General features: G+C 39.5%; 1 protein-coding gene across 2 annotated transcripts; it reads right to left on the reverse strand.

The window, feature by feature from the left end:
* Positions 1-852: 852 nt before the first annotated feature.
* top1a (DNA topoisomerase Ia) lies at positions 853-12,100 on the reverse strand. 2 transcript variants are annotated; one of them, XM_058631023.1, is made up of 21 exons: positions 11,954-12,100; positions 11,526-11,550; positions 9,858-9,933; positions 9,647-9,764; positions 9,061-9,113; positions 8,634-8,726; positions 8,467-8,536; positions 8,211-8,299; positions 7,945-8,060; positions 7,732-7,853; positions 7,519-7,641; positions 5,996-6,183; positions 5,780-5,924; positions 4,549-4,692; positions 4,207-4,392; positions 4,049-4,117; positions 3,239-3,353; positions 2,968-3,095; positions 2,504-2,598; positions 2,256-2,405; positions 853-2,160 (listed from the first exon to the last, which is right to left on the reverse strand). In XM_058631023.1, exons 1-21 carry the CDS (start codon positions 11,984-11,986, stop codon positions 2,058-2,060), a joined length of 2,241 nt encoding a protein of 746 aa, XP_058487006.1. In that variant the 5' UTR covers positions 11,987-12,100; the 3' UTR covers positions 853-2,057. The 2 variants fall into 2 exon arrangements, with proteins under 2 accessions (XP_058487006.1, XP_058487005.1); XM_058631022.1 differs by having other exon boundaries at positions 11,942-12,086.
* Positions 12,101-14,568: the final 2,468 nt, after the last annotated feature.

The following is a 14,568-nucleotide window of genomic DNA, read 5'->3' on the forward strand; positions in this document are numbered from 1 at the left end:
GTGTTATGATCACTTTAAAAACTTTTATGAAATAGTCTGATCATAAAGCACTGTTATCATCCTTTCTACACTTCTGAATCTTTACAGAATAAACTAAATACTCACCAAGCAACAACGCCTCTTTATTCACACTGTGTTCATCCATGTAAAATAAAAAAACAAATATGCAGTGTGAGGACTGTGAGGAGGAAATGGGATTGAAGAAATGCTTACAGCCTCACCTGCTGGTGAGGAGCCCACAGTACAAGGGGCACCAAGTTCTCCCATGGAGAGGAATCCTTCAAGACTGTGTTGTATTTAATCTCACCTTTGTATGACAATGGTGGTCAAGTCTGGTCACATTAGCAGCTTATTTTCCAACATGGATGATAAACCCCAGGTGAGGACTGATTCATTCCAGAGATTATTTCTTACAATTTGTTTTTGCTTCAAGTCGATCTTGAAATGGCATCGACAGGCAACGCCAACACAGATTCCAGAGAAAGATTAAGCTCTTGAGATTAAATGTTTGATGAAGCAAATACGTGGAAACCAAACAGCTATGAATTCAGTCACAATTGCGTCACTGCCACTTTATCCTCCACATGAGGGCTCGTGGGGCCACTGGAGCCAATCCCAGCCGACATGGGGCGAAACGGCGGCGGGGTAGACCGGGGACACCAACAACCACTCACTCAGATTCTCACCTACGCTCAACTTTAGAGTGTCCAATAAACCTCTTGCATGTTACTGGACTGTGGGAGGAGAACAAGCCCACTTGCACAGAAGAGGCCCTCAGTCAGACTGGGTCGCAGAACCAAGTCTTTTTTCCACTGCAGGACAACAGGGGAGAAAAGACAACAGCGCCACACATTTACTTGTAGGATTTTATTCATTTATCAACCTACAATGAGCATAAAACTTAAAACATTATCAAAGGCTATGACAAAAAAGGTAAAACAGGAATAGGATGTCAACTTTACAGCTACTTATGTCAACTTTCCTATCACGAGTGGAACAGAGTGAAATAAAATGAACTGATAGTTCACATTAATGTTGCATTTGTTTATCCTCAACCTTTACACAATGGAAAAAAAACGGCCTAAAACTGTAACAGATTGGTGATGTTTTTTCTTTTTTTTTTTGGCAAAGTTCATGTACCTCACATACCCTTCTGGAAGAAACAAGCTTTTCAATTTAGTGACTTTTAAATACATTATCATAGCATTATCTTCAAGTAACAGATACACACGTTTTCTTGCCATGGAACAATTGTTAAATTAAGTTAAAATCAGATGCAGACCGGGCTATGTAGAGATTCAGAGGATGTTTGCAACTCAAAGAATACAAATATGATTGGTTCACATTTACACTGTAAAAGAAGTCCCTGATAGAGGATGTAAAACAAAAATATTCACATTCTGCGCACATAAGTAAATATTGACATGGTTGTGGTATTCTCTCTTTGCCTGCCCAGACATCCTCTTTCATGGCAAACATAGTCCAGTTTAAAATATTCACCCACACAGACAGCTTCCATGGTCGAGCCACTCACTCACTCACACACACACACACACACACACACACTTTAAAAGCCAAGCTCACATTTCCTCAAAAGGCGCGTGGGGTGCATTTAAGGAATTTGATTCAACTTTGTCTATCAAAATATAGAATTCATTAATAATACATGACGGGCTAAAATACAGAGCAAGTGAACAAAGAAAATAATGATACAAAGCATTCGTTTTCTTTTCGCTTAATACAGTAGCTATAGGACCACAGGGTTCAAATTTCAGGCATTGTCGGTTTTTGCCCCTGAGGAGGGAGAGACAAAGGTGAAGAGGGTTTTTTCCAATTACAGGGACAAAGCCTATGCCTTTGCTCAGCTGTGGGTGTTCAGCCTTGTTGCCTGATCTCAGATCAGAGGTTTTAAAAGATGATTTACCCACAGTTACCCTCCTACCACTTCGTTATGGCCTCATCAACGCTTGTGTTTCCGCTCTGGTTTTATAAAATTCTTTGCCAGGTCTTGGCCATCGAGCTAAAAACATTGTGTATCAGTTAAAACCACAAACTTATTAAAACTCAAAGTCTTTTTCTGCCATGTCAATGGCCCAGGCAAACTTCTCACGCTGGGTTTTGTTGTAGATTTTCTCAACGGGAATGCAAAATTTCTTGCACCTAGCAAACAAAAAAGAGGTGGAAAGTTTATTTAACAAAAAGATCACATGCAGTTAGTAATAATGATGCAACAACACAAAGTCCAGCTTCATTACCAGGCCACAGAGATGCGAGGGTCCAGATAGTTGAGCTTGGATGTGCCAAGGGCGATCTGCTTGTTCTCTTCACGATCAGTTGCTTGCACTTCCAGCTTCATAAGCTGCTCCTCTATCCTCTGAATGGCCTTCTTCTTGGTCTCCACAGTCCTGCACACAGGAAGTGGAGGTGATCAGACATTACATGGCTGACCAGGGCAAAAGAAAGAAGTCATTTCACTCCACTCTCTAAACTCATGAATACTCACTTTTTGGATTTCTCGTCTCTCCGTACTTTGGCATCAGCCTTGGAGCTTTTCAGTTCTCTTTTAGCGTCAATAAGCTGGTCCCTTTTAGCATCAATCTACACAAAACAATGACTGATGAGCTTCAAATGGATTTAGGTAACAGGACATTTATTCAAGGATTTACAACTGACATGAAACTGAATTTTTTTTTCCCTTTAAAAAAAAAAAAAAAAAAAAAACACATTTACCATGATCTTGCAACGGCAATCAATTTTCTACTTGAGCTGCAACTACAGCAGTGTCACGCCTGAGTTATGATGGCTGCACATGATAAACTGGTTGTTCTCACAGGTCTCTGAAATGTACCCTCTTCTTTTTTTTTTTTTTTTTTTTTAAACATCACTGAACTAAAAGACTGCTTTTACTATGAAACAAGTCCAAAAACTACTGATGTGGACACAGAAGGAAAGAAATCTCTTCCTTACCTTAGTCTGCAGGTTCTGCATAGACTTCTCAAAAGTCTTGGGTGGAGCCCTCTGGTGGTTACACAGGATGGCCACAGCCCTGTTGGCCCTGTTGTAGGACAGGATCTTTGCTGGAACGTTGTCATCCCCTAAAACAGAGAATTCAAATCAGAAAATAGTCAAGACTCACACCAAAAGCGGCAATAGCTTTCTTAAAAAAAAAAAAAAAAAAAAAAGCTATTCAGATACGATCTTATTGACCGCTGTGGTGGGAAAATGTTTAAATATGCACCATTTGTGAGCTCCTTCAGCTGCTGCTGCAGGGTGATCGAGGCATTGTAGGTACGGAAAACTTTGGCTGTCAGACCATCCATCAGCTCCTGAAGGTGCTTGTTTAGAATGGAAGTCTGGAGGGAAATGAGGAGCGCCGTCATTTTAGACACATGTAACAGAGTCGTATGAAATCAGCTATTTTCCCCCCAAATTCTGCAAAACATGTCTTAAAATGTGACTGAATAACTCCCAGCATCATAAAATACAAAAGCTTAAGCAACACAACATTTTATGTGCTTCAAGTTTGAAACAAAACCATTTTATTTCAGAGTTTGTCAGTAAGATGAAGCTCTTTTTATCTTTCATATTATGGTGAGTCAACACAATGTACTTTAAATACACTCATGTTCAGGCCACGCCCCTCCCTTTTTTGCAGAATTTCACTAGAAACAGCTGGAGCTCCTTAAGCCTTTCTACAGGAATGTCTGACTTGGTGCACACAGACACAAAGCCCTGGACAAACTCTTGTTTGGAATCTGCCAATGTGCTTTGTAGAGGCTCCTGTTAGCTCCCGTCCCCCCGTGTTCTGTCACTAGTATTGTTACGGGTCCAGTCACCTACATGCGCGTGTGCCGACAGAACGTATAGAAAAGCATATCACTGACTCCTCTATAGGAGCATGTTGTGAATTTCGCAATAACGCATTTAAAACTCGATTGCATTTTTTATTGCTCAGTTCTACGATTCCGACTGCATTTTCCACACAGCAGAAAACACAGGGCCCTAGAGACATCAGTGCAGATTAGGCACAAAAGGATTTCATGCTTACATTCAGGCGATCAAACAAGTCATCATCAGGCTCCTTGTTCTCCATAAACAACTGAAGATTCTTAAAAACCTGGAAGAGGCAGAAGAAATAAACAGATCCATGTTAACATATTTTATTATTATTTATTCATTTTTTTAACACTGCTGCACAAGCCTTACCCTTTTCTCCACGGGGACTTTGTTGTAGTAGCGGATGGAGTCTTTACCGAGGAAGTCAAACTCCACCACAAACTCTTGACCCTCATTCTCTGGATAGAGTTTAATGTGCTCCACTCTGACGGAGCAGCAGCCCACAGTGTCTGCAGTCTCTCCTTCCTCCTTCTCATTACCTGCTCTCAAAGCCAGCTAGCACACATCAGGACAGAGAGATTAAAACCGGCTTATAAAGACATTACCCTCACTGCAGCCAGTGCTTAAGCACTCACTAAACCCCGGCTGGTAAAGTCATTGTTAAAAAGCAATTACCCACCATTAAGTACTTAAAGTTCCAACTGAGCTCACCTTGTCGATGAAGTAGAGAGCCACAGCCCTTTGCCTAATCCTCATCTCCTTGGACTTCCAGTCTTCACGGTACTGGTTCCTGATGCGGTCCACACATTTCTTTAATCTACGTGCAGTTTCATACTTCTGCCAGTCCTTTTCTCCCTGTAAACAAACGAGAGAATCCACGGGAAGAGTCGGTGATTAAATGAGGCTATGTTAGCGTGTGTGCAAGTATGTTCAGACCAGTCATTAACATCTAATGTCACTTAAGTATGACTGTTCACACCTGATAGGATAACATGCTAAAATACACACTGACATTGTGTCCCATACCAGCACGGTGAAGTGTGTCTGCTCAGGTGACAAAGTGAGGGAAACCAAAGCTCTACACACTGTCCTAACGTGAAATAAAGTTTTAGCCATTAGAACAAGAAAATATGCCTTGATCAGCTTTTGGGTGTGTGCTGAGCTGTAGGAGTGAACGGGGTCCAAGTCAGCAACACTCTCGTTAACCATCTTTACACAAAAACACGGTGGTCATCCTTATTCACCACACGGGAGCAAATGATGCTGAGCTGAACATAAAAGCACGATTTCACAGTTTGTCTTAAATATGTGAACTGTGATTCAAGAGGTTACTTCTTTACAATGCAGTTGTAACGTTCCAGTGTACCCATTTAGTTTAATAAATGATAATGGAAATTCATTTAACTCTTGTTTCTCATTGAAACGCACGGTTGCTAAAAATAGCAGTGGGTAGGCAGTGAGTGAGACAAAGACTTTAAAAGACTGATTGAGAGGGCATCAAATAAAACATAACCAGGAGACAAAGGCTTAAGTTGAACTGAGTATCAGAAATCTTAGTGCAGCTCATTTAACACATCTACTAAACTACACATTTCTATCACAATAAAAGAAATACCACAGATGTTGATATCATTACACCCTGAAGATATTACATGCAAGGGTGTCACATCTCTGCATGCATCATTAGGACGTAGCGACAACTATGAAAACTGTTAGCACAGGCAACTTTTATTATTACTACTGGTTATTGTTAATTATTTAAATTAGATGTATGCATGTAATATGCATGTTAATCCATTTCAAATCAAACCATTTTAAATTGTGCTTCAAATCTTTAAATACAGGTAATCACCAATTTCCCTGGAATATTATAATATCATTTTCACCTTAAATTCAGTATAATAGCTGATTTTTCATACTGAGATCATTTCATTTTGCCCACCTTGATCCTAGAGCTGGGGTTCAGCATGATGTACTTGATGGAGCCTTGAATGTTTTCCGTCCATGACACCAGCCAAGTCACCTTGTTGTCATGACGAACCTCTTTCCACTTAGTGCCTGGAGGTGGTTCTGGGTACTTGGAGTCCCTGTGAGGAGCACAGCAGGTTTTAGTGATCATACTCACCAACCCATCAGCTGAACAGCACCGTTCACTCACTTGCTGCAGTTGATGATGATGTCCTGAGGCCTGATGCGACGTTTGAGCATGCCCATCTTAGGATGGTCTCCACGACCACGGAACAAGCCTGGGGGCTCAATACGGAAGTTAGCGATGCGCTCTCTGTGGTTGTCCATGATGCAGAAGCCATATTGTTGCAACATGCGTTCATTTTCCTCCTTTATTTTCTACATGGGATAAAGAAACAAGATGTTAAGAGATTTAAGAGTTCTACCGCAATGACAATCAGTCATGGGAATAACGGTGTAATCTAACCAATTACGGTTACAATCGTTACAGTGCCATTACTATTACCGACCATAAAATGTGGCACACATAATTAAGCTCACTGAGGCCATTTCCATCTGACCAGGATCTTAGTCGCGCAGGAGCTGCAAAGTTCTTTTCCCTTTTCTCAAACACGTGCAGCAATGGCGAGTCCAGCGAGATAAAAAGGCAAATGTGCATGCATATCAAAAGTTCTAAAACATATGATGTACGATTACAAACATAGTAATGATAATATCTACAGTAATGTATTCAATTGGCATCATTAAAATAGTGTAGATTAGTGTACAGTGTTTTGTTAATTTATTATATCAAGTGTCCATTCCATCCACTTAACATTTTATATACAGTTTCATTATAAATTTGAACATTTAAAAAGGGTTAGGGTAATGCAATAGTTACTTTCCCTGGTAACTAGTTACTTTTACAATGCAATGACTAACTCAGCTTCTTTCGGGAGAAGTAACTATTAGCCGTAAGTAAAGACCATTTTTAAAGTAACATGCCCACACTGATAACAGTAAAAAAAAACAAACAAACAAGAGGACCTAAAAAAAAAGTGTACAAACGGCAGTACCCTGCAGGATTGTGTGCACACAGTACACTGAAAATCCCAAAAACCATGTGCAAGTGTACCGAGAAGAAATGATGGCATAGGCAGTCACATCAAACGAGTTTATTTACTTTGAAATGTTCTCACTGCTTATACAGCATGTGCTTTAACAGCGCTGCCTGAGCCGTGCATAGCCCTTGAGCCCAGAACAAGCATAAGACAGATTTTACTTGTGTCAATAGAGCTGCAACCATTTCCCAATTTCAAAATTAATTTAATTGTTAAACATTTTATAAACCGTTTTTTTAATTGATTAATCAAGAAAATGTTGCAATTTGGCTTAAAAATAAAATCTCCACTTTTCTCCTTAAACTACAAATGAAATTATTCAAATAAGTTTTATTTTTATTTCCCTCCATGGGATTTGAACAAAATGTTCCCCTTAGGTGGAAAGTGCAACAAAATACAAGCACATAAAGATAGCAGGCTGTACTGTAACATAGACTCTTCAGGAAAACACGAGATCAAAACATGTACGGGTACACTTCTGTGTACAGACCCTTACTACACCGAGATCAATGTAACCTATGATAGTATTAAGTGTAGTAGCTAGAAGTCCAGAAACCCCTCCACAACACCCTAAAAAGGATAGGTGCATTGGATGCTTGATATTTAAACTTACCAGTTTCTCCTCCTTGGTCTTGGACTTTCTGGCTTCAGACTGTGCCTTAAAGTACTCAGCCATTTCACCGAAGTTGCATTTCTTCAGGTCTGTGAGCTTTGCCTTCTCCTCTGAAGTCATTTCCTGTAGCAAAAACACATTACACTCAAAAACACAGGAAACTCCCTATAAACCAATACTTGACTATTAAGCCGAGAAGTACATCATCCCCACCTTTCTCCAATCTTTAAAAAAGTTTTTGCGGAAAATGTCCTTTGTGGTGTATTCATGGTCCAGCATTTTTGCAAAGAATGTGGCCACTTCTTCTGCTTCTGGGCTGAGCTTCATAACTTTGCCTATAATATGCAACAAGAGTTGATCAGCAACTGGCTTTTACCACTGCCATTGTGCATTTATATAGAATAGTTCAACAGATAAGGATCCCACCATCATAGTAAAATTTGACATGGCTGGGAAGAGGCTCATAAGGTGGAGCAAACACTGGCCCTTTGTGTTCCAGAAACCTCCATTTGACACCATCTGTGTATCGCTCTTCTTCCCACCTGGAATCCAACACAATGATGATCAATTTACAAGCTGAAGTTAACATTACATAATCCAACAATAACATGCAATGCATACACATGTGAGCCATCACCACACCGACACCTAGCATGTAGGTATTGTGCAGCTGGATGACAAGACACGCTCACCATTTCCACTTCTCCTCTGGCTCATTCTTTATTCTCTTTTTTCCATCAGCGACTTTTTTGGTTTTTGTCTTTTTGTTGGGTTTGACGTCCTAAGAGGGGAAGAGAAACAGGGGACGGTACATTTACACCAGGTCAACAAAATCAGACCCTAATTCTTTCATTCAAGTGATTTATAAAATAGTTAAGAAATCCCATAGTTGTCCTTTTACTATACACAAAATCAAATCTAAAACTAAGACATGTTTCCTTTGCTTACCTCATCTGGTTTCCTTTTCTTGGGCTTCTTGTCATTTTCAGTTTTTATTTTCTTAGGCTTGAAATCAAAGCTAAAAAAAAAACAAGTCAGAAGAAAAACCGTCAGGTCACACATTACACCGATACTTTGACCACACAAATAGACGCCTGATGGTATGAGCTGCTTACTCGTCATCGTTGTCTCGTTCTCTTTTTAAAGTCTTCTCTTGTCTAGGAGAGTGGTAAAAGTCATCTTCAGGCTCAGACTTCATATGTGGAGGGCTGCACGAGAAAAGGATATTCATATTCAGAATAGGGCTGCAACTACTTTCATCATTTAATCTGTTTAGTGCATTTTTTTAAATTATAACCACTTTCTGATTTTTCAGGCTGTCAATTTTCTGGTTTTGTTGTTCCATACAAAAATAAATTGTTAAATCTAAAATAATTATGTTTTGTGGACAAATCATTTTGAGGTTTGGGAAAACTTGATCAATATTTTATGGACCAAACAACTAATCAAGAAAATGATCGATTATGAAATGAAGAATATCTTAATATGAAAACCATCTGACATTAGGGTACATGCAGCACAAAATTGGGTGCTTAGACAAACCTTGCAAAGCCGTTCTCCTTTTCCTTTTTCACTTTACCATCAAGGGACTTCATCTGAAAGGTTTACAAAATGTAATCAATGTCAGAAAACCACCAAATCAACCATCTGGATATCAAAGATGAATGAAAGAGATTGCAGCACTTAAGGTAGGTCTAAATGATAGTATCGGCTCAGTTTGCTTAGAACCTCGTACCAGAAAAGTACCAGGTATTATCACTAATTGAAAAACAAGAAACGAAACGTGCCAATCGAGCCGTGCTGTAACTATGTAGTGGAAAAGTCTCATCAGATATTGCTTTATAAAGTTGCTCAGCAATAGTTTAATATACAATTTGCCCTCATTACCACCCTCATTTGAAGAGAGAGTTTTCACACGTTTATATTTAGCATAAGAGGATTCTTAATCCCACAAAACTACAGCTTGAAGTCACCCGATATGTTTAAGGAAGAAGATTTTTGGTAATTGTTTTAATAATCAAGGGCCAAGAATTACAAAGTGTATGACTTAACAGCCTGACAAAGTACAACGCATAATTATGAAACATAAAATGACAACATGCATGCACAGTATTGCACAATAATTGACCTTCTCATCCTTCCGCTTCTCCTTGTGCTTGTCCTTGTATTTATCTGCACTGCCATCTTTGTGCTTCACCCTCTCCTTCTCTTTGTCTCTGTGTTTTTTGTCAGAATCTTTGTGATCACTAAAATTTGGAGTAAACAAAAACATGTTAAAACAAGAAGCTTTAGCTTTAAAAGGGGAAGCCAACAGAGTAGTACTGTCACAGACACCATACCTGTTCCCATGCTTGGATTTCTCCTTCTTGTGTTTGTGATCCTTCTCTTTGTACTTGTCCTTATGCTTGTAAGAGTCTGAAATGATACTACAGTTATTGTCAGAGGCAAACAAGGGATTGCCTCAACAGCTCTAACAATGGATTTAATTAAGGCGTGCTTACTGTACACCCACTTTAGGACCAAGAACAACAGCTAAGATGAACATGGCACATAGCATCAGAATGCCATGCAGCATGTCAACAGATAATGTACGACATGGTAGCACAGCACCTCCTACGGTCTACATGAGCCTCATTGTTTGAGACAATGAAGTACAGACAGATGGGTTGAAACATGCAACTTAAATGTAGCTTAACAGACATGTTCTAAGGCACAGTAAAATCTTAGTTGTGGGGAAAAGCAATTATGAAAACTAAAAGGTTAAGATGTCAATGTAGCAGTCAAACAGAAGCATAAGTTCAGTTCTCTTCTTCAGTCTGTTAGATCCTTGGAACAAAAGGGTTCATACAGTTGTAGTATGCCAGTGTGAGAGGAACATGAATGACATGCTTTCAATTCTCAATCTTATCAGGTGACAGGCAGAATACATCATTTCAAAATATGTCTCACGCCCCAGACTAGTAAACAATAGTAATATGCATAATTGGGTGCACTGAATCCTGGCAGTGTTTATTTTTACTGAATCACAGGTATGATGAAAGACATTCTTGACCCACATGTTAATTTAGGTGAAAGTCCTCTTAAAAAGAACCCTTACTACACACTCAAAGCAGCATCATTCTTGTAACACAGAAAGGTGCATCATTGCTGCAGAATTCAAACCAAATGAGTAGACTGGTATAGTTGTTTAAATGACTTCTGCAGCAGGAGTGAAGAGCACATCGAAATAACCCTCCATGCCTGATTGACTATCTCTGAAAACGGTTAAGATTTCCAGTCTTAAGATGTTGTTTTGAACTGTGTGACAGATAGGAATCTGAGTTACAAAACACATCTGTCTATGTGTATTCTGGCTGAATTGTATGATTTTTTTAAAATTTTATTTAGGGGCTAAAACGGATATATGAAATGCACAAATCTAGTAACTACTTCAAAGCGTTGAAACTGATTATTTTTAATGACTTGATGTAGATGACTGCAATCACATGTTAAGTCAACGCAATGATTAAAAAACAATGTTGTGAAAAGTTGAAGGTCACATAAAAATAATATCTGGATCTTTACTTGAGCACTATACCCTCGCATTTCTCCTCTACTCAGCCATCTGCACTCCACACAGCCCGAGTTCAGCTTGCAGCACAGTCAGGCCGCTACACGAAAAAGAAAATGGCGCAGAGACTAAGTCCTCAACCCCCAAACCCTCACTTTCAGGTGGCAAATTTGCTAATAAAAGCTTACCAACAAGACAATCCAACACAATAAACTCGTAAAACACCTAAATGTGTACACCAATAGTGGTTCAAACAGAGGAAATAATTGACGGAAAGGCCTTAACAAGACCTCCCTTTTGAACAATAGGCGCTTGTGAGTGAGACAGAGGACTTAGTCTCTGGACGCCATTTCTGTCCTCTACTGAAAACCAACGCAACGTTACATTAGCTCACTAACAAACAGTCAGTTACAGATAAAAACACTTTGGACTTCAAAGCTAAGCCCAGTAGACTTACCATTGACTCGAGAGCCACAATCGATCTGAAAGACAAAAATACACATGTATTTTAAATGTCGTGTTAGCTAACTAGCCGGCTAACTAACTTGGAACTTGCTGGAGTTTGCTAGCGAGCACGTTAGCCATGCTAACATGATACGCTGACTGGAGAATGGCTTAGCAGCTAATACCGAAGCCGCTAGTGCTAATATTGGCTTCAGCCAATTTCAATACAGGGTTTTTTACAAGCTCAGTCACGTAAACCACAACACTAAAGAGTCAGCACACTTCCGCGACATTATAGACAAAATGAGATTTATATTTTTAAGTCTTTGTTAACTAGAAACCAGCAGAGACTGACCACAGTTAGCAAGTTACCCTGTCAAAGTAAACACATTAAAACGATTAACCAGCAGCGATGGCATTATAACATACATTTAACATTACCTGGTCCTCGGCGTGGGAATGATCCCCACTCATTTTCTGAGCGTTGTCTGAGTTAAAAAAAACACAAATGAGAAACGTGGAGGGTGACCACACACACACACCGGCAAGTGGGTGCAGGCAGAATGAAGAACAGATTGGACCAAGTCTCAATTCTATACTAACGCGCATGCGCTTCAATTTAAATGGTAGAGAACAGCATAGCTCCTCCCTTTGACCAAAAGGAGTTAATGCCCAGGCTCCAGACTCAGAGCTGCTGAGTGAGTGAGGTGAGGTGAGGTACACAAGTCTCAGCAAGAGAAGCAGACTCACTGCTTCACTTCCATATCCATGTCAGTTCTCAACCAATCTCAGCCGAACATAGGACCAAAGGGGGGGGGGGACAGATCACCAGTCTGTCACAGGGACACATATAAAGACCAACAACCACCCACTCTCTCACTCACACCTACAGTCAATTTAGAGTGACCAATTTACCTAATCCCCATATTGCATGTTTTTGGACTGTGGGAGGGAATCGAAGAACCTGGAGAAAACTCACGCACACACAGGGAGAACATGCAAACTCCATGAGGAAAGGCCATATCATTCTTATGTAAATTCTAGGATACATCCAAGGCCTTTGGCAGGTTGTTTTTTCACTCATTCATTCATTCATACGTTCATTGTCTGCCACTTTCTCCTCCTCATGAGGGTTGAGGAGGAGCCTGGAGCCAATCCCAGCTAACATAGAGCAAAACAACCTGGACAGGTCACCGAACAACCACTCACTCTGCATTCACAGTCACAGACGTTGTATACTGTCCAATTAACCACTGCATGGTTTTTGGACTGTGGGAGGAAAGCAGAGAACCAGGTTTTCTCTGGCTTATCTCCTTCACACTCTACACTGCACAACACACACAGAAACCAGCGGCCTTCATGCTGTGAGGTGACCCGTGTTTTGTTTTTGTGATTTAAAAATGTATGCCATGAAAATTTGTGAGGCAAATATCCACCCTCCTCTTAACAGCGTCGAGCCAGCCTATGATGCAATTCAATGGCAAAGAGGTTCAAACTATAGAGCTGATTATGTAAGTCAGAGACATGTATCAGAGGGATAGGCCACACGTTAACCCACTGATAGTTATGGATCAGTTACTTATATATTTTCTACCTACCCCTTATTTATCTATTATTATTTATTTTTGTACAATTTCTTTTAATGACTACTTTATTTACATGTTATTATTAGCTTATTTGTTATTTGTATTAAATGTATTATACTCATTTAATTCAGCTTGTCATTGTCTGCTGAGCTTTTAGTTGAAGTAGAACTGCAAGTATTGTATTTGTTTATTTTATACTTTTATTTATTTGTATCTATCTATCTATAACTCTACCTCTGGTCCTTCCTCATTTGCAGACTGCTGCAGTTCCTCAGCTCTTTTTTACATGTATGATTGTCCTTAGAAGTAATATGTGTGTGTGTGAATGGTGGGATGTTTTTATGTTTGTATGATATAAAGTGCTATACAAATTAAGATTAATGTGTACCTCCTGAAGTTACTTGGTGTGTCATATACTGAACTCCATAACAGTCAGCACTGTTCAGTCTGTGCTACTGAAAGTACTTTGCCCTGTTGCCAAAAATATAGCCTCATTAGTAGTTTTCCATGAAATGTCTTATCCTGACTAATGTTTGTCTAAGTAAATGCTAAGAAACTCACATAAAACCCCACCTCTATGTTCATGTATATACCAACCTTTACTCACACATGTGTATATTAGCAGGTCGTGCATTCTCCTGACCTCCAGGGTCATCAGAAATGGGTCAGCAGAGTGTGCCACTTCGTCAAACTTTGTTGTATGTGATTATTTTTTTATGTTTATGATCATGATTTATGGTTGTTATTTTAAAGGCCATTCTATTCTATCAGCCCACAGCCTAGTGGAAAGGAAACTTGGCATGTAAGCAAAGGGCTGCTGGTTCAAAGGCTGGGGTACCTCTGAGCAAGGTAACCAATCCCCATTGCTCCCCATCGCTTGGGTTAACTGGACAATCTAAATGGATCCCAGCCATTGGGGGCCACATCCAGGGCCCAACTAATGTGGGAGGAACGGCGTTCAGCGAAAAGGAAATCTCTGCCAAGTCAAAGTCAAGGTGATTATTTAATTTATATAAATAAATGTTTTTCATTTTCAGTTTTGTTAATACGTTTTTAATCCCTGTAAAATATGTATGATAGATTTTAAGAAATGGTGCATCATTTTCATTTGATTTGACTGAGTATAGCAAGTAATATATAACAATATTGTGACATTTTATGTGTAAATATCTAGTGTCAGCCAATCAGCATACATGCCTAATATTTCAGTATTTGCACTCAATGTTGATTATTTATGTTGATGGATAATTACACACTTGGAGAGTGACCTGGGGCCCAGCTATAACAACCACATGAATGTGTTGAAAGATTTGCAAGTTCAGAAATAAAGTGAAATGAAAATAGTGTAGGTCGTAGTAGTCCACGCTGCAAGAACGCAATAATGAGGTAAGGAAAAAGTGCATGGCTAACAGAACATTTGCTGACTCTTGATTTCTTTAATCCTTTGGGACATGATCATGTATTATAAAA

This window comes from Solea solea, chromosome 6 (assembly GCF_958295425.1).
Source record: "Solea solea chromosome 6, fSolSol10.1, whole genome shotgun sequence".
Classification (NCBI taxonomy): Eukaryota; Metazoa; Chordata; class Actinopteri; order Pleuronectiformes; family Soleidae; genus Solea; species Solea solea.